This window comes from Peromyscus eremicus, chromosome 8a (assembly GCF_949786415.1).
Source record: "Peromyscus eremicus chromosome 8a, PerEre_H2_v1, whole genome shotgun sequence".
NCBI lineage: Eukaryota > Metazoa > Chordata > Mammalia > Rodentia > Cricetidae > Peromyscus > Peromyscus eremicus.
The window spans coordinates 54,748,270-54,773,631 of NC_081423.1; the positions used below are offsets into that span (position 1 = coordinate 54,748,270).

The 25,362-nt window shown below is 40.6% G+C and overlaps 1 protein-coding gene across 1 annotated transcript in view; it reads right to left on the reverse strand.

The window, feature by feature from the left end:
- LOC131917014 (NACHT, LRR and PYD domains-containing protein 1a-like) overlaps positions 1-25,362 on the reverse strand; it is a 60,089-nt gene that overhangs the window by 27,556 nt on the left and 7,171 nt on the right. Inside the window, exon 2 of the mRNA XM_059270664.1 lies at positions 621-2,292. Within this exon, the coding sequence (XP_059126647.1) occupies positions 621-2,292 (1,672 nt within the window). The remainder of the gene's footprint in view (positions 1-620; positions 2,293-25,362) is intronic.

Consider the following 25,362-nt stretch of genomic DNA (forward strand, 5'->3'; position numbering starts at 1 on the left):
TAATGAATATTGATGGTGAGAATCATCTAGAGGGGAAAGAGACACATCCTGGTACTGAGTCACCACTACAGCACAGTGGAAGGGGAAGTCTACCTTGCTTCTAGGATTGGCAGGAAGTTAGGAAGCCTTCAGGCTGAGTACCAGGGCCATGTTGCCTTAATTGATACAAACAAGGAAGTCATCTGGATAGGGGAAATAAAGGGACTCTCTTACATAAGCATTCTGAGGTAATGGGGGAAGACTTCAAGGTCAATGTCATTGTCATGCGGATAAGGGATAGGGCCTGCAGGAACTGAATGAGCAGTTTCTCAGAGAGAAAGCATGGTAAGAGAGAAGATCAGTAACTGTAGGCCATTTGAACCTTCTGAAGGGTAAAGATGATTTGAATCTGAGAAGGTGTGTGGTCTTCACCAAGGTATAGGAAGAGACAGAAGTTCAAAGCCCACCCCTGGTCAACCACACAGAGGCAAATAGAAAAAGTCAGATTCAGCAGTTAGATGTCACTGATGATCTGTATCATGCTGTCCTTGATGCAGCTAAGAGTGTTGCTAGTGCTCAGAACATGTGTGCTCGTGGGATCCACAGGGAAGCTGGACAAAGGGCTGTGTCTGGATACTCACAGAACCATCCTGGGGGCCATCAGCGTTTGTCCTTGCTGTCTACCCCCATCCAGCTGAAGCCTCTTCACATGGTGGCAGAACTTAATGCAGAAAGTGACCACCATTAGCTCCACATCTGTCTGGACAATCAAATGCTTCACATTTGTCTGAAACACTGGGTGAGCCATATCTGTCAGGGCATTGTCCCTCATTTTTAGAAGATCATGCATCACTTCTGTCAAGAGATCCTCATTTTGAATCTCATACAGACAATGAAACAACCCCAGAGAATATAGCTGCTGATGCTGGAGCAATGTGCTGGATTTCCCCAGCAGGTCCCATGGTGTGTGCAGGATCAAGGGGCCTGTGAAGATCTTCCTTATCTCTTTAATCCCCTGTTCACTTAAAAGGCCAAATAGGAAGCGTATGGTGGGTGCTTCAAACAGATCTTGTCTTCCATACACTTCTATAAGTGTTTCCACAATTCTGTAGTTTTCCATATCACCATGTCTCTCATTATCTCCCAAAATGCAGGACATTGCTGCAAAGAACTCCTGGAGACACAAGTGAGAGAAGCTATAGCTCAGAGAACTGGGTTGCTTTTGAAGGATACCAATCTTCAGGAAAGTGGCAATGACGTCTTCAGATAACCTTTGCTCCTGGAGATCTCTCTCACTGAACAGGGTCCTTCTTTGGCAGATCCCCTCAGCAGCCAGTGAGCAGAGCCCTGTGAGCTCATTCCCCTGGTACTTGGATGGGAGAGTCTGGGAAAGATATTTCAGGCAGAGAGCTGTGGTGGTCTGAACAGTCATTGAGAGGTCTCCCCCCTGTTCCATCTGCTGCTTCAGGCAAGTGCAGACCAGCCAGGACACCCAGGGCATAAAACATAGTGTTGAGAGCATTGGGTTTGATTCAATGAAGCTAAAAGCTGCAATTGATTCTCTTTGCTTTGTAAAATATTTGTTGAAGTATTCCTTCCGTCCTGACTCAGAGAAACCCAGGATTTCCACCCAACGTGGCTGCCCCAAAGAAGAAATGAGCTTCCTCAGAACTGTGGTCCGAGATGTGAGCAGCAAGGAAGCCCCAGGCAGGATGGATTTCCTCAGCAAACCACCTAACAGTGTGTGCACTGGCTGTTGTTGGCTCCAGTGCAGACAGAGCTCAGGATTCTGTTCCTCCAAGACCCATGCTGGCTCATCTATGCCATCCAGGATGAAGAGCAGCTTTTCAGGGTGATACAGGATTTGTCTGATGGGAGCTGCAGACACAGTCTCATCTTTTGCTATGAGCTCAGCCAGACTCAGCTGCTTGCATTGGGCCAGCTCTCTGCAGCTGAAGTAGAAGACATGCTGGAAGCGATCCCTGTAGAGCTGGCCTTCCTTCCAGGCTCTCTTCACATGCCTGGCCAGCGTTGACTTCCCAATCCCAGCAGCCCCCTCTAATATGACTAACTGAGGCTCCTCCTGAGTACCTGTGCTTGGGAGAAATAAGTCTTTGGCCTCAATCAGATGTCCTCTCTCTTCTGCTACACATTGATGCCAGCTTTCCCTCACCAAGGTCTCCCAGCCTCTCGGGCAAGAATTTTGTAGGAGTAGTAGCTGTGTGAAATTTTGGAGCAAATCCGCTGTTTTCAACGTCTGTGTGGGGTAAAGATTCTCTCTTCCTTGGTTCTGATATATTTCTTGAATGATTTCTAAATAAAGGAGAGAAAGATGGAGCATAAGTGTACACAGTAGAGTTGTTTGTTCTTTCATTCCTTTCTTTTTTCCTTCTCTTCATCCTTCAACAACCGGACAAGCTTAGGCATCTGTCTAAGCTGTACAACAGACTTTCTGTGGGTGCTGGGATAGCTGAACAGTTCAGTGCAAAGAAGGTGAGCTTTATAGTAGAAGAATTTAGTTCAATTATTCACTTGACCTATAACAATTGTTTGGCCTTCACCCACACACCATATATTTATCAATGTCTTACTCTGTGCTAGACCTACTCTTGGGATCAAGAATAAGTTGTGAGTTCACAGAAGCAACTTTGTCCTCATTCAGTCTATGGGATGATCTTATAGCTTCTCTAAGCTCAGCTTTCCCATTTGTAATTTTGGGGGCTGTGGTCTTTCCCTGTAGGAGGCCAGGAAGTACTAGAACAGACAGTGAAGCCAATGTCTGTTCCTGACAGATCCCATTGACCCCCACCATTGCAGTCCTGACATCATTCTGTTAAGTCCTGAGACTGTGTCTAATGCAGCCTTTAAGACCAGCTTCCAGGCTGCTGGCATGGTAGCAAAGAAAATGCCACAGAGTAGCAGGGCCTCAAGAACCTTTTCTATCTGAGGTTTTTAGGAAAGGAACAAGCGCGTTCTGATGGTTACTTTCTTTATTTTCTTGTGTTGCTCTCTTTTCTCATCTTGGCTTTTCTGTCTATTTTCTCATGTTGGCTCCAGCTCTTCTTTGTCTCAACAGCTATCTATCTGTCTATCTATCTATCTATCTATCTATCTATCTATCTATCTATCTATCTAATTATCTTTCTATCCATCCATCCAATAGCCTATTTCATGCAGAATATAGGAGTTACATTTTAAGGTCACATTTCAGTAAATGATAAGAAACAGACTCATTCTGATGACACATATGTAATAAATCTTAGCTCTCTAATTGTGGGGCTGTAATCTTGCAGTTGCAACTTCAAAGAAAGTTCTAGTTATTGTTATCTATTTATAGAGATTGTCAAACTATTGAGGAATCTAAGAGAAATAAGGAATTTGTGCATATATTCTATATTTCTAACTGTAATAACATTTTAAACTAACATTTTGTAATTGACAGAAATGCTGGGCTTTCTCGAAGTGTTTACAGAAAGAGAGCTGTGTCATAAATGCTTTGGTTGAAATTCAGGTTTACTTTAAATTTCTTAATATGAGCTCATTATGGCATTCTCCAAGGCACAGTAATGATAAAAAGTTTGTAAATCTTGAAATATATTTTCCTATCCTGTGTGTAACTTCTGATTGTCTAAGAATACTTACAGCCCTCATTAGTGGGTTCAGAGTCAAGTTATTTTCTTTAGCCTTGACTAATTAGAACAAATTTTTACAATTTGAGGACAGGAATGGGTGTAAGAATTTAATCATTTGCCAGCTAGCAATAATTGTGCTGTCTTTGTATTTACAACCTGGCCAGGCAGCTTAGTATGTCCTTGTGAACTAGATTGCTATTTCTGAGAATGTATATTTTTAAATCCATTATAAAGACATCTGGTATTAATATAAAGTTACTTTGAAGCCTTAAATCAGCTGTCTTAGTGCTGGGGAGATATGACTAATTTCCTATGTAAGCCTGAGCTCTGATATAAAACAGCTTTTAGGTATAACTCACAGGCCTCATGTGTAACCACAAGCCTAGCTATGAAAAATATCCTAGTATTATTTTTATTCAACAAAATTATACAGATTAAGAAGAAATCATCTTCCTGACCATCTACAGGTATACATATGCCCAGTAAATGGAATATATTCATGAGATAAACACACAGGCAGTGGGGGGAATTTCCATGCCATATACATAGTAGCAGCAGCATGCAGGGAGACAACAGAAGCAAAATACATTTTGGAGTCTGTATTCTCTTAAGCCTTGCTTGAACGAGACATATCCATCAGAGAGATATTCTTCTGGTGGACTGACATCTGAACTTCAGTTGCCATCTGCTGCACTTCTAATAAAACTATGTTACCAGCATGTGTCTGATGTGATGGTCTAGGAATGCTGTAGTGTTTACGTTTCAGATCATAGACTTGGTCCCCTGTCCACGGCCCTGGCAATCCCAGGTGTCTTGTAGTTTCTTCCAGTATGTTTGGTAACAATAAGCCTTATTTGTGGTTACTGTTTGAATGTCTTTTCTTCTCACTGAAACTCAGTTGCCAGTGTAACAGTATAGGGACAAGGGTCTAGTGTGAGTGTGTGGAGTCATGGGAGCAGGCCCCTTAATTGTTCAATACTTTTCTTCTAGGAATGAACAAGCTGTAGTGGGAAGGGGTTCCCCTTCTCTCTTGTAGGCACCTTCTTGCCTGTATACTTTTCTTCTTAAGCTGAGTGGTTGTAATCTCTACTTGGACTTCCAGATTCCAGAACTATAATTAAATATACATATTCTAAACAAACAAATAAACAAACAAAAAACTATAACCACTAAGCATGATTGTATAGTCCTGTAATTCATCACTCAGAAGATAGAGGCAGGAGAATCAGGAGCTCAGGGCCAACTTTTCCATATGATGAATTTGGAATCATTCTGGAGTATTAAAATCAGTCAGTCAGTCAGTCAGTCAGTCAATCAGTCAATCAAATAAACAAACAACAAAAACAACAAAAGTTACCCAGTCTCTGTTTCCTGTCCTGGCAATGGACAACTAACACACTTGCTCTTGATGTCACATGCCCCACTGTTCACACAGCACACTTCGCTGGCTTCCTTCCTCCTGCCCTACACCCCTTCCTCCAACCAGTGCATTTGAGAAGTCCTCTCTCTAGTTTTTGTCATGACCACAAATCTCATCTCAGCATCTTCTTTGGAAGGAACTCAAGATAAAGCATATAGGAGGATGCTCCATGGACCAGAATTCAAGTTCATCACTCAGCATCTGCAGGTTTCCCAAAGGACAAGGCAGCTGCCAGTACTGCCTTGGCTAAGGTGTGATGAAAATTTGGTTAGAATTGTCCCTTGAGAGACTGGTTTCAGGGGCCAACTTGCCTCTGAAATCAGGATCTATAGATCAGCTCTTATTGTCTTTGTAGGAAGACTTCTAACATCTGAGTACAGCAGACTGGCCACTCATATCTATGACCAAGGTCTGCTTCACTTGGGCCATGTCTGGCCCAGATGCAAAGGGATGGCTCAGTTCTTCCTAGGCTATGCTCTCCAGGATCTTCCAGCTGGAATGTGTCTATTACCACCTACACATCTAAATCTTCTTTAGTTCTGTCACACTTCAAATGTCACTGGGGCAGCGAGATGGCTCAGAAGTTAAAGAGCTATCAGCAGGAGCATGCAGACTAGAATTTGGGTCCCAGGGCCCCATGCACATGCTGTGTTTACACTGTGGCCCTCTGTTACTTCAGGCCAGTAAGCTGAGACAGGGGGTCCCTAGAGCAAGATCTCTAGCTAGACTTGCTCCATTGACAAGCTCTGGATGTGGATGATGGGAGATTCTGTCTCAATGAATAAAGGGAGAACAACTGAAGAAGATTCTCAACATCAATTTAGGGTGTCCACCTACACACACAGTGCAATTCCCAACATATGTATGCCCAACATATGCAAATACACATACACATATATATCCATAGCACATACATACATAAAATGAAAAGGCCAATTAAAAAACTACAGAAAATGGATGGAAATAGGATATATCTTTCTAAGTGAGATAACTCATCCATAGGGAGACAATGTACATTTTCTCTGTCATTTATGAATCCTAGCTTGATATATTTAGATTTATATGTATAATTTGTTTTTTAAGTTTTTCTTAGGTTAATTTTGGAGAATTTCCTACATGCATACTATATTTACATCATTTCCCCCTTTCTCTAACTTTTCTACATCCTCTAATTCCTACTGCGTCCCTTCTTTCCCACTAAGCTCACCTTTTATTCTTTATTGATTTTTACACAATACATACTTACATACATACATACGTACGTACGTACATGCATACACACATTCTGCTGAGTCTATTTAGTGTTGCTGTTATATATTTAATGCTGACCACTTGGGACTAGATAACCTATGAGGGGCTCATCTCTGGAGAATTCTGATTCTCCCTCTCTCAGCAGCCACTAATTGCTTGTACCTTTTCGTCTAGAGGTGGGTCCATGTGAGATTTATTTGGAGTGTCTCTAGTGTTCAGGAAACTATAATGAGCCCAAGGGAGGACTGGGGTAAGAGATCTTATGGAGTGCAGACAGAGTAGAACACATGTGATATGAAAGTGGGGTTCACATTTTAAGTGAAGATAAGGATTGTATGTCAGGGGAGAGGAATGGGTGAGGATTGGTTAACACAAACTAATAATGTATGAATTATTTGTATAGAAACACACTACTTATAAGTGTTCTAGATGGATTTATGTCTACTTCATGCAAGCTAAAGCCATCTTTAGTGAATTTAGAGAGGAAGGAATCTCAATTAAGTAAATGTCTCCTTAAGATGGGTCTGTATGCAAGTCTGTAGGGCATTTTCTTATTAGTGATTGAGGGCCCAGCCCATTGTGGGTGGTGGCATCCCTGCCTGGGATGATGGTCCTCAGTTACATAAGAAAGCAGTTGGAGAAAGCCATGTGGAGCAAGTTAGTAAGTAGCACCCCTCCATAGCTTCTACATCAGCTCCTGCCTCCAGGTTCCTGCCCTGTTTGAGTTCCTGTCTTGATTTGATGAACAACAGTGTTGATGAAGCATAAGCCAAATAAATCCTTTCCTCTCCAAGGAGCTTTGGTCATGGTGTTTCATCACAGCAATAGTAACTCTAGCACCTAAGACATTAAGCTAGTCAAAAATATGACTTAAATAAATGTAAGCTATTAAGCAATGGGTAAACAATGCTTTCCTTAGATGACATGAGTTATTAAAGGGAAACCCCAATGCCAAGTATGGTGTAACTTCCTAAGAGTTACTGGTCAGGGAGGATGCAGAGACTCTAAAAACAGCAAAGCCTGTTGCTCTTGCTCTTGGTAGTCTACCAGAACTAGAGTTAAGACCCTATTGTGAAGACAGAACATATTTTTGTTACAGGACATAGAGAAACCAAGTTGGAACATACATGAAACTTCTATCCTGGCTAGCTTTCATAATACTAGGTGTTATGAGGCTGCTGGTGGAGAAAAATCCATCAATCCACTTCCTGGTGATGACCCTGAATGCTACAATACTAACCTGTAAGGCAAGACATGCTCACTGGTGCAACAGTGGCATGAAGGTCATAGTGTAACCAACTGCTTTATGATTAGATTTGAGGAATTGCTGATTAAGTTTGAATTCTATGGGACAGAGCATGCCTGGTACCGTAAACATGGTCCAAAGTCTATGGCTCAGAAGGTCATGGGCCCTAGGGGAAGACTTATTGCTGTTGTTTTGCCAAATGGACATATTATTAAACTGCCTTCTGAATATTTATGTTTATTCCCATTGACTAATATTTCTCTCAACCCCAGCCAGAGAAGATTCTCTGCAGTGGGCAAAAATTAATGTAGAGACTCGTAGTCAAAATGGTGATTAAGTGTCTGTTGAGATCTTGGTCCTAAATAAGATGTCTAAGTGGGGTCACCAAGACTCTGGGAATATGACAAAAGAGTTGGCAGAAAGAATGAATGTAACATGAAATGCTAAATGGTCTTATTAATAAAAAAAACCCTGAGACAGATATTGAGGTAATAGCTGAAAGATCAGAGAAACAGAACAAGCCAGCCATGTTCTTATCTCTATGAAATCCTCTGTCTCAAGAGAGTAAGTTTCTGTTTCCTCATGCCTTATATACCTTTCTGTGTTCTGCCATATTACTTCCTGTGATTAAAGGCCTGTGTCCTTCCCAAGCAAAGACATGAGATCTCAAGTCCTGGGATTAAAGGTGTGGGTCACCACTGCCTGGCTCTGTTTCCAGTGTGACCTTGAACTCATAGAGATCCAGACAGATCTCTGCCTCCTGAGTGATAGGATTAAGGATGTGTGCCACCACTGTCTGGCCTCTATGTCTAATCTAGTGGCTGGTTCTGTCCTCTGATCCCTAGATAAGTTTATTAGGGTGCACAATATCTCAAGGGTACACAATATATCACTACATTTCTCCTTTTTGGATAATCCAGTCCATTAACATTTGACAAATTCAGAGAAAATAATCCATTATCTATCCTATCTTCATGAATCCAAAGGATTGTGTCTAATTCACCTTCTATCATAATTTCATTATGAATGAAAACTATCTTTTGATGTCTTTCAAACTTTTACACTTTATACCTCTTCAGTGAGTTTCTTTTCTGAATTTCTTAACAAGGAAAACTGTAACTATAACTATCTAATCTTCAACTTCCTCAGAGACCCAAGAAGGAAATAATATTAACTGAGTAAACAGGAAGTGCAAACAAGTGACTTCCAAAAAATGTGAGAAATGATAGAAACAGCTGGCTGCTTCTTTAGTCACACAAGATTTCTCTGCAACATTGGGGCATACATCTCTGGCTTATAAGCCTAGCATATCTGTCATCTGTGAAGCAGGATTTCCTAAAGACCCTTCCTACCTTGTCTTGGTAAGGATTGGCAGTCCTTTACTTTGTGTCCTGCTTGTCCATTTTGGACAGCATACTGTCAGCAGTTGAGGTAAGGTCACTTTCTTGCCCAGTGGCTAACTTTTGCCACAGTGAAAGTAAACTCCATAAGGAGTTTCTTCAATGCCCATCATCTTCTCTGAAGTAGATTGGTGCTGCCAGGAGCAGACATGTCTCATAGTCATAAAAAAAAGAAAAAAAATCTATGTTACTAAAACATCTTAAATGCCATATTCTGTAGATCTCTGAAGTGTTTGAAGATGACTTGTCTATCTAAAATATATCTCTGCTTGCCTTTGAAAATATACCTAATGTGACTACAAGTTTGATTGTAATGACTAACTACTCACCTGCATTTCTTTATTATCCTAAATAGTTGGTAATAATAACTTTCAAGGACTAGCAATTTGCATTACATTGTTAAATAAAATGTATAGGTACAATACCTTGAACAAGAATAGAAATATATATACAGTATTTTCTAACAAAATCAACCTCAAATTTGTACCAATATACATAATTTGTATACAATATACAAAAATCCAATCCAATATAAAATGTTTAAAACTAGTAGTTGCCTTTTAAAAGTAGATTCAATAATCTACCTTTTTATCTTACCATATCTATATTCTCCCTTTTCTTTCCAGAGTAGATTCAATAATCTATCTTTTATCCTATCATTTCAATCTGTATCTTTTTTTCAGAGTAGATTCAATAATCTACATTTTATCTATATCCTCTTTTTTAAATGAGAACCCTGAATCTAATTTCCTTTGTTTAGCTTTTTTCCTGACCATTATCAATTAACTACTTGTAACCAACTATCCTAAACAATGACAATTATCCATAACCCATTGAATGACCAAAAGCCACCCACTCCACCTTTTGGAAATGTGGGTATCATGTTCTTAAAATTATTTCTTGCTGTCTACGGGTGATGGCATCTTTAGGGGATCCTGATAAGAAAATTTTTGGGTTAGTTGTCAAATCCTGAGAGAGTTAGCTGTATCATTTGTCCAGTCTCTGCATAATGGGAAAGTGCAGGGCTTATCTCAAGTCCTCAATCAAATAGTCTGTGAGGATGGATCATCTCAGCTAGCCACCTTGAATTGTCCTGAGCATTTTGTAGTCCAAAGCTGATCTTTAGGTGGTGTTTGTCAGCTTAATGGCATTATTGTAGTCCATGTGGAATCATCACTGTGGGATCCCATTATCTTTTTGGAGACTTCAGAGATTGCATTAGGCCAGACTATTCCTTTTCTTGGTAATATTTCCAAGGTAGTTCTTCCTTCTACTTCTTTGGATGCTTAGTTGTCATTTGTCCAAAGGTCTTTAAATTTCTCAAGATGGTTATTTTTATTTTCCTGAAAAGACAAAAAACAAAACCCTTCCCTAACTCTAACTTTGGGGAGTTTCTAAATCTAATCTTTATCAAATTTGATTTATGGTTTTTCCTGAACTGTTTGTTCTCTCTTTTATAGCTGTTCTATCATCCAGAGCAGTATGGATTTTTACAATAGGAATTAGGATCTTTAATTGCTCTGGGAAGGAATTTCTCCCATGGTGACAGGAAAAGACTAAATAGAATTTGTCACAGGGGCCTGCAAGAGGTCCCTTAGGGTATTCCCCCACCAGAAAAGGCAAGGGATTACTTTGTCTATCCCTTGTTGGTTTACATTTGTTAGTCAAATGTCTGCCTTTACCACACCTTTTGCAATACAGAAGGGAATGGCATTCTGTTGGGATAATTCCTTGAAAAAATATTGTTTCTAGGAATGCTCTGTTTACAGTCCCTTTTTATGTGACCTTGTTTCCCATATTTGAAACATCTGACATTACTATTTTCCTTCAAACCTCTGGAAATCACCTCTCCTATCCAAGTATCATCATGGTCATGAGATTTAATATTATTTTTATCTCAGATCCATTCCTCCAAGGGTGCTGATCTTGCCTTTGATGGCCTACATATCCTTTTGCATTGTGCATTAACATTTTCAAAAGCCAGAGATTTAATTATTATCTGTCTACCTTCTGAATTTAGTATCATTCTATTTACTGCTGAAGACAGCCTTTGTAAGAAATCCATTAAGGTTTCTTTGGGCCCTGTATAGCTTTTGTAAATGACTCAATTTTCTTTCCTACTTCTTCAATTCTGTCACAAGCATTCAAGACTGCCATTTGACATAAAATTAGGGTATGGTCATCATATAAAGATTGTCTTTGTATATCAGCATAATTGCCTTCTCCAAGAAGTTGATCTTGAGGAATTTTCATACTTCTTGCCCTACATTGTTGTTCAATGGTCTTAGCCTCATCTTTGCACCAGGTCCTCCATTGTAACTGGGAACCATCTTCTAAGACCATTGTAACCAAATCTTTCCAGTCTTTAGGGATAATTCTATTACAAGTTGACCATGAGTTTAACATCTGTTTCACAAATGGAGAATGCATACCATATGACACTATAGCTTCTTTAAATTTTTTCAAATCTAACATTTGCACAGGTGTCCAATCAGCTCATTCATGGCCTTGAGCATTTGGCAGTTCCTGTAAGGTTACAGGATAGATTAAGTTTGGTCGTTTGAAAGCCTTAGGTTGTTTGTCTGTAATCGTATAATGCAATGCTGAGATAGATTCACCTTTAAATTCTTTTGTCAGGGTCTGAATTTCTCTATGATTCGTTTTAACAAATTTTTCTAAAATTTTTATCTTGGTACTCACATTAACCAACTTTTTAAATTATGTAACAGAAATGACCAAATAAATAATACTTATTATTGAGTGTATGTAAATCCTATCAACATTAATTATCCTCTCTTTAATTGTTCCATTTTCAGACTGCCTAATGTTTTATCAAACAGAGACCAAACACCTTCCATTGTAAAAAATGTTTCCCATTTTTTAATGTGGGAAAAATTATCTTTTAACTAATTTCTCCCTTTAAGTTATCTTAATTGACTCACAAATTTTTTAACAATGACAACTCAGATATGGGGCTGACTGCTTCTCTATAGAATAGTAGATACCTAAGAGGATTTCAAGGCAGCTACCTAGTGTAATAGCAGCCAAAGATGGAGATCCAGAGAAAGCCAGACCCCACCAGGAAAGGAAAAAAGCCATATGAATTGCTAAACAGTCTTATTAATAAAAAAAAAAAAACCAGAGCCAGATATTGGGGTAAAAGCTGAAAGATCAGAGAAACAGAACAAGCCAGCCATGTTCTTATCTCTATGAAATCCTCTGTCTCAAGAGAATAAGTTTCTGTTTCCTCATGCCTTATATACCTTTCTGTGTCCTGCCATATCACTTCCTGTGATTAAAGGCATGTGTCCTTCCTAAGCAAAAACATGAGATCTCAAGTCCTGGGATTAAAGATGTGGGTCACCACTGCCTGGCTCTATTTCCAGTGTGGCCTTGAACTCATAGAGATCCAGACAGATCTCTGCCTCCTGAGTGATAGGATTAAGGATGTGTGCCACCACTGTCTGGCCTCTATGTCTAATCTAGTGGCTGGTTCTGTCCTCTGATCCCCAGATAAATTTATTAGGGTACACAATATATTGGGCTACACAATATATCACCACAGTGAAAGAGGCAGCTTGCTGGCAGCTGACCTTGGTAATATGTAAGCATCACCCATGTGGTACTGGGTTTGAAGGCATGAAGGGGTCATGGAGAGAAGCTGTTTATTCAGGGATTTGAAGTTTTAATTGTAGAAGTTTTTCACCTCTTATTCCTAAATATTTTATTTTGGCACTACGAGAAGCCAGGAAAGGCCATTGGTGAAGGTGCAGCCTCAGTGACAGTTGAAGGTTCAGGACAGAAGGGGTCATGCAAAGAAGTTGAGGGTTGGCACCATGAAGAGAGCCTATGGGAAGCTATTGGTGAAAGTACAGTCCAGTTGCAGCAGAACATCCCAGTGTTTTGGAGATGCCAGTACCATGGGATGACCACCAAGAGCAGCAGCAGCAGTGGAATGGAGCCAGCTGGAGCCTAGAAGACGAGCTGTGTGTCCTGTAGAGCGCAGAGCCAGAGAAGTGACCCAAGCCCTCTGGAGGAGTCCAGAGGATCATGAGTGGATCCCAGATATTGGATGGTTGGAATTTTGTAATTACCCAAGATGTTAGAGATGCTAGAGTTGTGGGATACCTGCTGAGGAGAGCTGCTAACAAGGAGTGGAACTAGTCCAAGAGAAAGAAGTATGTTGCAGTCAACAAAGCTGAACGGAATTGGAGACCTGAAGAGCCTTTTGACATCAGACATGGAAATGCAGTGTTTGGAGTTTGCCCAGCTGGTTTTGGTCTTGCTTTTGTGCAGTATTTTCTCACTATGCTCTCTTCCCTATGTTTTGGAATGGCAGTGTATCTATGCCATTATATGTTAGAAGTATATGATCTGCTTTTTGATTTGACTTTAAAGGGGAATATAGTTAAGAGATTACACAAATCTCAAAAAGACTTTGAACTTTGGACTTTTAAACATTGAGACTGTGATAGACTATGAAAACTTTTGTAATTGGACTGAATACATTTTGCATTATGATACTGTTAATGGTTTATGAGGGCCAAGGAGTGAAATGTGGTAGTTCGAATGTATTTGGCCCCCATAAGCTCATAGGGTGTGGTACTTTTAGGAGGTGTGGCCTTGTTGGAGGAAGTGTGGTCTTGTTGGAGGAGGTTCAATGACACAGGCCTTTAATCTAGACCTTGGGGCTGGAGGCCACACCTTTAATCTGGGCTATAACTTCTGTTGGAAGTGTATCACTGTGGGAGCAGGCTTTGAGGTTTCATATACTCAGGATACTGCCTGGTGTGTCAGTTGACTTCCTGTTGCCTGCAAGATGTAGGACTCTCAGCTCCAGCACCACATCTGCCAGCATGGCACCATGCTCCCCGTCATGATCATAATGGACTGAACATCTGAAACTGTAAGTGAGCCCCCTCAATTAAATGTTTTTTTAATAAGAGTTGTTCTGGTCATGGTGTCTTTTTACAGCAATAAAAACCCTAACTAAGATACTTTTCATATAGTGCTCACAGCAGTAGCTGGAGCAATAAGGCAAGAGAAGAAAATTAAATGGATACAAATAGGAAAAGAAGTCAGATTATCTCTATTTACACATGATATGACATTATATGTAAGAGATCCCAGAAAGTCCACCAGAAGACTTGATAAAATAATCAACAATTGTACCAGAGTGGCAAGTTGTAAAAATCAACTTACAAAAATCAGTAGAGTTTCTATGAACCATCAACAAATACTGAGAAAAAGATCACAGACACTTTCCCATTTACAATAGCATCAAAGAAAATAAAATATTAGGAATAAGCCTAACTAATAAGTGAAAGAATTCTAAAATAAAAACTTCAAATCCCTGAATAAACGGATTGAGGAAGGCATTAGAAAATAAAAAGAACTTATATGCTTGGAGATTGGCAAAATATTGTGAAAATGACCATTTTAGTAAAAGTAATTTACAGATTCAATGCAATCTCAGTCAAAATGGCCACAACATTAGTCAAAAATTATTTTTTTTTCCTTTTTAGGAACCATTTTATTTATTTTATTTTATGTCTATGAATATTTTGCCTGTATGTATGTATGTGTACCATATACGTGCCTAGTTGCCTGTGGGGGTCAAAAGAGGACATGGAACTGGAGTTACAGATGGTTGTGAGCCACTGCATGGATGCTGGGAACTAAACCTAGGTCCTCTGCAAAAGCAGTAAGTTCTCTTAACCACAGTGCAATTTCTCTGCACCTACCACAACATTTTTTTCAGACAGAGTCTCTCTATACAGCTCTGCCTTTCAGAAACTCACTATGCAGATGAGGTTGGCATTGAACTATCAGAGATCTGCCTGCTTCTGCCTCCCGAAAACTGGTATAAGAGATGTGTTCCACCATACCCACTTTACCACAACATTATTCACAGAAATGAGAAAAAAATCCAAAAATTCAGATGGAGCCACAAAAGACCCCTGTTAGCCAGAGCAATCCTGAGCAAAACAATGCCAGAGGGATTACCATTCCAGATTTCAAGACTCATTACAGGACTACAGTGATTAAAAAAGTTTGATAATAGCACAAAACAGGCATTTAGACCCGTGGAAGAAGCAGAAGACCACAACATGTATGTACCTAGCTATAGTCATCTGATAATTAACAAAGATGCCAAAAATGTACACTGGATAAAAGACAATGTCCTCAACAAGTGGCCCTGAAAAACTGGATGCATACATTTAGAAGAATGAAACTAAACTCCTCTATATCACCCTGCACAAAACCCAAATCCAAATGGCTCGAGACCTGTGAAATCTGGACACTGAAACTGCTAGAAAAAACATAGGCAGTACCCTACAGGATATAGGTGTAAGAAAGGACATTCTTAATAGGCTTCCATCTGCCCCGGAATTAAGTCCAACAACTGATAAATGGGACTTCATCAAACTAAAAACTCTGTACATCTAAGAAAATAATAAGTTGAGTGAAGAGAAAATCTTTACAACCTACACATCTGACAGAGGATTAATATACAGAATATATAAAGAACTCAAAAAATAAGGAGTCAAAAAAAAAACCCAAATGGTCCAATTAAAAATAGGCTATGTATTTGAAGAGAATTTTCAGAAGAAGAAATAAAAATGGACAAGGAATATCTTTCAAAGTGTTCATCATCCTTAGCAATTAGGAACATGCAAAATAAAACAACTTTGTAATTCTCCCCAGTCAGAATGGCTAAGATTAAGAAAACAACCAACAACAAATGCTGGGGAGGAAGCAAGGAAGATGGATCCCTCATTCACTGTTGGTGGGATTGCAAACTGGTCCATCTGTTCAGGAAGTCAGCGTGGAAATTTAAAAAAATGAGCTAAAAACTGATCTAGCAGTAGTACTCCTTGGTATAAGCTCAAAGAACTCAACATCCTACTCCATAGAAACTTGCTCAGCCATGGTCATAGTCTATCTATTCACAAGAGCTAGGGAATAGAAACAATGCAAATGCTTCAACTGATGAATGAATAATGAAAATGTGGTATATACACAAAATGAAATACTATTAACTCTAAAAAATAAAATCATAAATTTTATAGGTAAATGGGTGTAATTAGAAAATACATAAAGCTGAGTAACCCAGACCTAGGAAGACACACTCATGTTCTCTCTCATTTATGATTACTACCTACAAATCTTCAGATGTTATTATGTTACCTGGAGTTACTGCAGAAACCAGGGAAGAGAAAAGGGACCATTATCTGAGGAGGAACTCTAGAAAGAGGAATAGAATGATACAGGTTCTATGAAGAGGGAAATAGGAAATGAGGTGGGGGGGCTTTTATAGAGGAGGGCATAGAGGACAATATAGAAATAGAAGAAAGAGGGATAAACAACACTAAAGATACTATTTAGGGAATCACATTGTTTTATATTACTTACAATTACATCTAATACTCTTAAGTGCATGTATATACACACATATGTAGACACATATGTACACATACATTAATGAAGATATTCCATTTGCAATGATGTTGATTCCTCTAAAAGCCATATACTATCTAACATAAACTTTATTAACAGGCATGAGAAACTTTCCATTGAGTTGTTAGTCAAGGGAGTGCAGGGTCTCCTAAAACAATATGGGCTATTCCCATGCTCTTGGTTGCCTCTTAGAAGTTAAAGGTAAGTCCTTATTTCTGAAAACACCTCACACTTTGGACACAGGACTTGGAGGATTCATGGTATATCTGATCCAGAAACCTTTCTCCTTGAGGATTAGCTTTCATAGTTCTGGAGGATGCTATATTAATTGCCAATGGTGGAAAGCAACCAATAGTCCTACCATACTGGCAGTTTTATGCCAATTCAACAAAAGCTAGGGTCATCAGAGAGGAGGTAGCCTCACTTGAGAAAATGCCTCTATAAGATGGGTTGTGGGTAAGCATGTGGGACATTTTCTTAATTAGTGATTGATGGAGGAGGGCTCAGTATATTACATGTGGTGCCATGCCGGGGCTTATGGTCCTGGGTTCTATAAGAAAGGAAGCTGAGCAAACCCTAACAAGTAAGCCAGTAAGTAGCACTCCTCATGGCTTTTGTGCCAGCTCCTGTCTCCAAGGTCTTTCCCTGCTTGAGTTCCTGTCCTGACTTCCTTTCATAATGAATTGTGATGTGGAAGTATAAGCTGAATAGCCCTCCCACACCCAAGTTTCTTTGGTTATGGTGTTTCATCACAGCAATAACAACCCTAACTAAGACACCTAACCAGTTGTGACACCTATGAACCACGATTATCACCATGGTAAGATATCCCTAAAGGTGCAATGGTGGCACTTATATCTTGGTGGTAAACAACAGCTGCCTAATGGGACTCAAGGTCACTCAACAGGAAGGAAATAATGCCTTGTGCCATAGACCTAGCCAACCACCCATGGCTAGTGAGGTCATGGATCTTAGAGGAGATGCTACTGTTGTCACTGTACTAAACCAGTCTAATCCCTCACTGCATTTTAAGTACTTGTCCTTATACCCAGAGATGAGTGTAGCTCTTATTCATCATCAAGCATCTTCTTTTGAAGCAGATGGAGACCATTACATAAAGTCAAAACTGGTTAAAATGCGGGTAATAATTGACTGGTAAGATAAACAGCTCCAACTGATACATTGACAACACAACCCTCACACCTAATGCCCAGAGAACATTGCAGAAGAGGAGGAAGATTGTGAAAGTAAGACACCTAGGCTGCTGTAAGATTTTGTCTAAAGATATGGCAGAAAGCTGCACCCATAAAATCTTAACAATATGACTGCTTAAAGAAGACATGAACAATGACCATACCTGCTGATATGCCATTGTGGATGGGAGTATCTCATAAGGAGCCATCTTTAGATGAAAGCTATGTGAAAGAGCATTAGTCTTTCCCAGGGAAATTTCCCTAATGGTTATCAAACATCAGATGGTCTCAAGAAATTCTATAATCATATACATACAAGCAACACTACATGGACTCAGGAGTTGCATTTAAATATTTATTTGAATATACATACATAAGTATATGTGTTTGTGTAAAACAATAGTAATTAAAAAAAAGAGATCATGAATTTGAGAAGGAGCAGGATAGGGCCATAAGAAAAAAAGTTATTCTAAAATATGAGAAAAAAAAGAAATTTTGTTTCTTCAGTTCGGCTTTCCTTAGAAAATTCCCATCTCTAAGACTCCTAATGAGTTTAATTTAAAATTTTTGTGATCTGGGTTAACAAACTCTATTGAAACACATACACACACACACACACACACACACACACACACACACACACTCACACAGAGGCACACACACACTTACAGAGGTACCTGGCTATATTTGGCCAATGTTTGACAACCTCAGCTGGCCACTTGATTTTATAAGCTGAGAATGGTGGTTATGAGTGAATAGTTAGATAAAAACAGAAGAAGAATATTTCATGTCAGGAAAAGTATATGAAAATCAGTATTGGTGTTTAGTGTAAGATGATTGACAATGAAAAAAGGAAAATCTGAAAAGAGAGGGAGAGCACAAGAAAAGAGAGACACATATGTCACAAAAGGAGGGAGGCTATCTGGAGAGAGGAAGAGGCTGGGAAGAGAGGGAGGGGCAAAGGGGAGGACAGTAAGAGAAAAATAAGGTCCAAAGTTTGATGATGTAAATATATATATATATTTAGCCCATAGCCCATAGCCCATAGCATGGCATTGTAACCACAGGAAGACATCAAAATAAAACAAAAAGTAGTGTCCATAAACACAGCATGAACACAGTTGGAGCAGGGCATGGCCATTTGTTGTTCCCTGTCTGTTCTGTATTTGTCACTGTGTCAGCAGAGCTGTACAGGTGTGACAGAGACCCAAAAGTCTACAATATCAACCATCATGTCCTTGACTCAGAGTTTCCCTCCTTGATATGTCACAAAACATGCCATGTGGATTAAACATTTACTGTAAAGCTGTTGTTGGATATTAAGTTATTCAAGATCTCATTTGAGACACCCTGTTGGAACCTAGAATTAATGAAAAGTACCTTTCTCTTCAACTGATCTTTTCTCTGATGCTGATAATAGCTAATAAAGAACTTATTTCCCCATCAGCCTGCATGCCAGGATCCTCTAATCTAATGAGCTGTTTAGTTACAGCAACTCTTTAGTCCTCATAGCTTCATACTTTCTAATTTGTTTTTAAGGTTACTGCATTTCATGGATGGTATTGCATTTGTATGTTTCTATAAGATGCCTAAAGTCCTTCCTATTTGTCTTACTCCCTTTCTATTTTGAACGGGAAATGATGGGACTGATTAAGTCAATTGGTGCACTTTAAGCCTGGGCCATATTTTAAGGCCCTGGATTCTACAAGTTTACTGCAATCTGGCAGTAGAAGGAATGCTTTTCTTCGAGTTTAGCTCAGATTTCAAAGGTGGCATTCCCAGCACTGAAAAGCAGTGTTGCTCAAGGTCAGGCCCTTGGCACCTAGAACCTGCGACTGTCCTTGTTGCCCTGATGCCAGAGAGAGGAAGACAGAGGTGTTAAGTGTGAATTGTGACATTAAAGACTGAATTCAGTTCTTAAAGTGTGAGACTTCACTTCTCTAAGCCTTGCTCTTCTTGTCCCCAGGTGGGGACAATAGCAGTCTCTGTCTCTGTCTCTCTGTCTCTCTCTGTCTCTGTCTCTCTCTGTGTCTCTGTCTCTGTCTCTGTCTCTGTCTCTGTCTCTGTCTCTCTCTCTCTCTCTCATGACTGTGAGATTTAAGTGCAAGTGAGACACAAGGGAAGCCCTGGGCATGGGTCCTGACATGAGTGGGTGCTCAGCAAACACCTGATAACCCCTTTGGCTACTTGGGAAAGTGAGTGATGAGGGATCCTGTGGTAATGGATTCTCTTGTCTGCCAGTTCCCTTCACAGGAATTCAGCTGTATGCTTGTGCTGGATAAGACATTGCCCTTAATTCCAAGGGCCTCCTGGGAGCAGTGCCATGCCCAACAGTGAGACTAAAGAACCAGGATCTCTAGGCTGCTCTCTAGGGTTCTCAAGGTCCAGGGAGCTGTATGGGCAATTTGCTTCCAAGAGGACTGAGTCTTTGCTTCACCCTTAAGAATAGCATGTCGCCTGAGCAGTGAATTTAAACTTTCAGCTGGAGGCCGCTTTGTCCCAGGAGCTTCCAGATTGCTGTACTATGGGCTGGAAGGAGGTTCCAGCCAAAGACACCCCCTATGACGTTGGAAGATTGAGTGACACTTGAGCTGGAAACTCATGGTCTGTGGAGTGGGGCTGGAAAAGCTTGGTGAATTGTGGGAGCCCGTTCTCGGGTTCCTCGTGGCTTTACCCAGCAGGTCCGCATAGAGGATGATTAGGACCATGGGCCTGAGTGCAGGTGTCTGAGATGGTCTGCACTTGGCTGTGCTGGGGGAGGAGGTCTTTTGCTCCACCCCTTGGCGTCTCTATAAAAACCCTGAGGCACAGACAGTCCAGGGTCCATTGGAATAGGTTCCAGGCCCTCTCGAGGCTATCCTTTATTTTCTATCTGTTTATCTCCGTGATATTCTCTGCAATAAATCCTTCTATCTAATATTTCCTGCTGCTCGCACTCAAGAAAAACTCTGGGGGTGGTTGGGTAAACGCCCCACAGTGAATGAGTGAGTAGGGCTCTCACAGTGAGAAAACAAGAAAGAAACAACTAGTTCCCTAAACCACTCTGCTTCAGAATGGTTACAAACTTATACTTCGAATTCTTTGAATGATCCTGTGATATCATGTGATGGTGTGATACCTAATATTGTCAATGTCAAGGATCTAGAAATACCTAGCAGAAATGTCCCAGGGAAGATTTGTAAAAGATAGATTAGGTTAATTGACATAAAACAGCCCAGCTTAACTGTAGATGACACCATTCCAGAAATGAATTCAACACAGAATAAAAGGAAAACTCAGAAGAGAACCAGCCTTAATGCTATCTGTTTCCTAACTAAACACAGTGTAATCCGCTATTTCAATTCTCGTGGCATGTTCTGTATGGCAAATGTGTTGCTCTGATTGGTCAATAAATAAAACACTGATTGGCCAGTGGCTAGGCAGGAAGTATAGGCGGGACTAACAGAGAGGAGAAAAGAAAGAACAGGAAGGCAGAAGGAGTCACTGCCAACTGCCACCAGGACAAGCAGCATGTGAAGATGCCAGTAAGCCACGAGACGTGTGGCAGGGTATAGATTTGTGGAAATGGATTAATTTAAGCTATAAGAACAGTTAGCAAGAAGCCTGCCACGGCCATACAGTTTGTAAGCAATGTAAGTCTCTGTGTTTACTTGGTTGGGTCTGACGGCTGTGGGACTGGCGGGTGACAAAGATTTGTCCTGACTGTGGGCCAGGCAGGAAAACTCTAGCTACAGCTATAGATTTTCTGACCTGAAGGACAAAATTCATCTGTGAAGAAAACAAATATTTTCTTCTTCAAATTCTTCTGTCAAATAAGTGGAGAGGAAATTAATACAGAAAAGTTAATAACTTATAAGAGGATATCACTATATATCCCAGGTTTGACATGAACAAACAGCTTAATTTGGGGTGGAAAGAATGAACTTTGAGGGGAGATTGTTAGCTCTAGACAGGACATTTATAGACTAGCAGAAGGATGATGGATGAGGAAATCATTTCTCAGGACTCTATTGTTCTAGACCAGCCCTGCATCTGTCTCTGTGTGCTGTGAGCTTTGACAAGTTAAACTCTCTCTCTGTACACATTGTGCACTGGAGAGAGGTGGCTACTTCAATGGTTGAGGAGAGGAACAGGCAAGGGTGTGGCCTGGGTGAGTGAGAATGGAATAAGGGAAGTCAGTAGAAGACATTGACTGAAGCCGAAGCAGAAGCCTACCTACTCCTTGGAGTCCATCTCAGGAGAAGAGACCTTCTTTGTGCTTCAGAACTTGCATGACCCATGGAATTTCAGATCGCAATTTATGTTTTAAGATGAACTCTGGATTCAAGTTAGGATAGGCTTCCTGCTGACCACCAGAGATTGGAGGTTCCCTTACATCAAAATGAATGTCACCACTGCAGAGTCCAGTGAGATCATCTGAAGCCTGTGACCTTTACCATTCAATCATAGCTTCTAGACATTTCCATTTAAGTTGGGTGTCCCAGGTCCCACTACAGCCAGAGGCTCACCTGTGAAGAACCAACATGGTGTGCACTGAAAGTTGCATCCACAGGTACCAGCTCAGCTTACCTTTGTTTCTGAATGTAGAATCTGAATGTTCCCATTAAACAAGTTACTTACTTGAATGAGGTCTCATCCTAAAAATTCCATGACCTGAGCTCAGTAGTTGTACAGAATCTTGGAGGGTAGCTGTATCCAGGGTGGGTGTGCTTGTGGAGCCAAGAGATGATGAAGAAAAGGCTATGGAAAGAGACAGTAGTGGTGTCTTTGTCAGAGAGGAGGCAGTAGCAGCCAGCAGAGCAAGGGTGAGGTCTGCCTGCTTAACCTCAGAGCCTTATCCAGAGCCTCATGGAGAGAATGATGCTCAAACAGCTGCTGACTGGAAAGGAAGCTGCTCTGAAGCCATGAGGTTCACATACTCATTCTGGCCTACTCTAGTTCTTTGTCTGAGCTGCATTCCTTTTTGAGCTGCAGATTCCTCTTGTGGGTCGCTGAGTTACTATCCCACAGGAACAGGTAGGATCTCACTGTGTAGTTCAGATTTGCCTGGATCTCAGGCTCCTTCTCCCTTAATCTCACAGATTCTGGGATTATAGGATATGTCTACAGCAGGTTAATGATCTTAATTTTGAATCCATATGTCTTTTCTTAGTCTACAATCTAAAACATCTAGGTGGGAACAGCAGTGTCCATCAGTCAGAGAGATTCAGACAAAGTCCTCGTAGACTGAGGCACACATTTCATAAGCTTTTGGTAACAAAGTGTCATCGTAGGGATGGTAGGTATCTGTAGGACACAGTTTTGATAGACAGAGGGACTTGAGCATGGAAGTAGTGGATGGAGTGGTATTGTTTCAAATGGAACAACTTGGAAGCTGGGGGAAGGGCAAGGTAACAGAGGAGAGACACGATACTGATGTGAGTCTAAGAGGAACCTTTGTGGGGATACAGACATGAACTCCATAACCTCAGCTACAACGTCATCAGAGGAGTCCTGCCTTAGCCCTGTGTGCCAGGACCTTCTTGTGTGCAGCTTGAAGATTTGGGATCTCCGTATGTTATAGAAGTAGCAACAGAGCAAGGGGTGAGCATCGTGAATTCTCAGATAATGAAAATGAAACACAGAGTATGGAATGGCTTTATATGTCACACTTTAAATGATGCCAAGGTGACAAACAGAGGTAATGGCATGGGTTCTGTAGCCTAAATTTTCAAGGCTTAATGTGGGGTGGGAGGGAGGAATGAACTTTGAAGGGAGATACAAGGGTTATCTCTAGGCAGGACTTCCACAGAGTATCTACAAAATGAAGAGGGAACAAGTCACTTCTCAGGCTCCCATTGTTCTAGATTCCAGCCCTGTGCCTGTCTCTACGTGTTGTGAGCTAGGTCAAGTTAATCTCTCTCTCTAGACCTTGTGAGCTGGAGAGAGGTGGCTACTTCAATACTCAAGAAGAGGAAGAGGCAAAGGTGTGGCCTGGGTAACTAGATATGAAAGAGTCCCTTGAAGACACCGGTTGAAGCTGAGGCAAGACCTGCCCACTCCTTCGGGTCTAGTTCAAGATCACAGACCTTCTTTGAGATTCAGGACATATATGACCCCAGAGATTCAGAGCTCAGTTGTAGTGGGTAGCCATTCCAGCTTTGATCTGGAAGTTCCAACCCCAACTGAGGCTTCGGTAACTGTAACGCCTACAGGTGGTGCCAAGAGAGGACCCTAAAGACCAGAGATCTGGATGCGCCAGCTCTCTTGGTTCCTGGACCCTGAATGCTGGAGGTAGACTGAGCAGAGTTCTCCAGAGAACATCACCGGACAGCACCACGCCTTTCTTATACTCTGTAAACTATCCATTCACTTGTAAGTTACCCCACAAAATAAACCTTCCTTTTAACTACATGGAGTGGCCTTAATAATTTCACTAATATCTGGCACTCACATGGGGCAAATTCCAAAGGCCTCAGTGGCTCCCACCCTCAGCTTCCTCTCCAACTGGCAGGTACCTGAAGCTGCAGGGTACCACAGTTTCTTAAAACCAGGAAAAACCTAAAGGGTTCCATTCCTGAAAAGGAGCTAATCCAGTTCAGTTCTGCAGCAAGTGGATGTGTTTCATTTTGCAGAATTTGGAAGATTAAAGTATGTACACCATACCATTGATACCTATTCAGGATTTCAATGGGCAACTCCTATGAGTTCTGAAAAGGCTGATTCTGTGATTACACACCTATTAGAAGTTATGGCCATCATGGGAATACCTGTACAAATTAAGACAGACAATGCCCCAGCATATGTCTCCAATAAAATGAGACAGTTCTTTGCTTATTACAATATAAAGCATGGTACAGGTATACTACACAATCCCACAGGCCAAGCAGTCATAGAAAGATCCAATTGAGCTTTAAAGGTTATGCTACAGAAACAGCAACAGGTAACAATGACTCCTAGAAATAGATTGCATAGTGCTTTATTAATCTTGAATTTTCTCAATGCTGCTGAGAAAGGAACAACAGCTGCGGAGAGGCATTGGACAACAGACAAAACTCCTGAGCTAAACCAACTGGTTTATTTCCAAGATGTGTTGACCTCAGAATGGAAACCTGGATATGTCCTATGTTGGGGAAGGGGTTTTGCCTTTGTTTCTGCAGAAGAAAAGTTATGGATACCAACAAAATTAATAAAAATTTGATTTGAACAGGAGAAACCCCTTGATGAAGAGAAGTAAAAGATCATCCACCAAAGTGACATCTCTCCAAGTTCTAAGAAAAATTTAACAATCAAAGGTTGGGGTAGGTTTCTGTTTTTGTCTTTCCAGGATAATGGAAATACCCATCTTCCAGAAATCATAAGGCATTGGATATCCGGATGTCTACAGCAGAAAGAAAGAATCTATTGGTACCAATCTACACAGGGTAAAATATCACTGTCTAACATCTATATCTCTATCAATCTAGAAAAGTTGTGGTTCCAATTCAATTATAAACCAAGCTGGCTTTGGAGATGGAATTGGCTCACTCCTTCTCTAAACCCATGCATATTGCTAAAAGAAAAAATTGAAAGATTCTTCAGTCCCATATCAGAAGAGCCCTCTGGTGTGGGACAGAAGGAAACCAATAAAAAGGGACCATTGTCTTCAAGATTCTAATTCTCTCCATGCTTACTCTTGATTTCTTGGAATCCTTTCCTACATGTTATGTCCTCTTTAAATCCAAACTTTCCATTTTGATAAAAAATAAGTTTTTCCAATAGCAATCTCAGAAGTCTCCAGAAGGAAGATGGGGCCCCAACA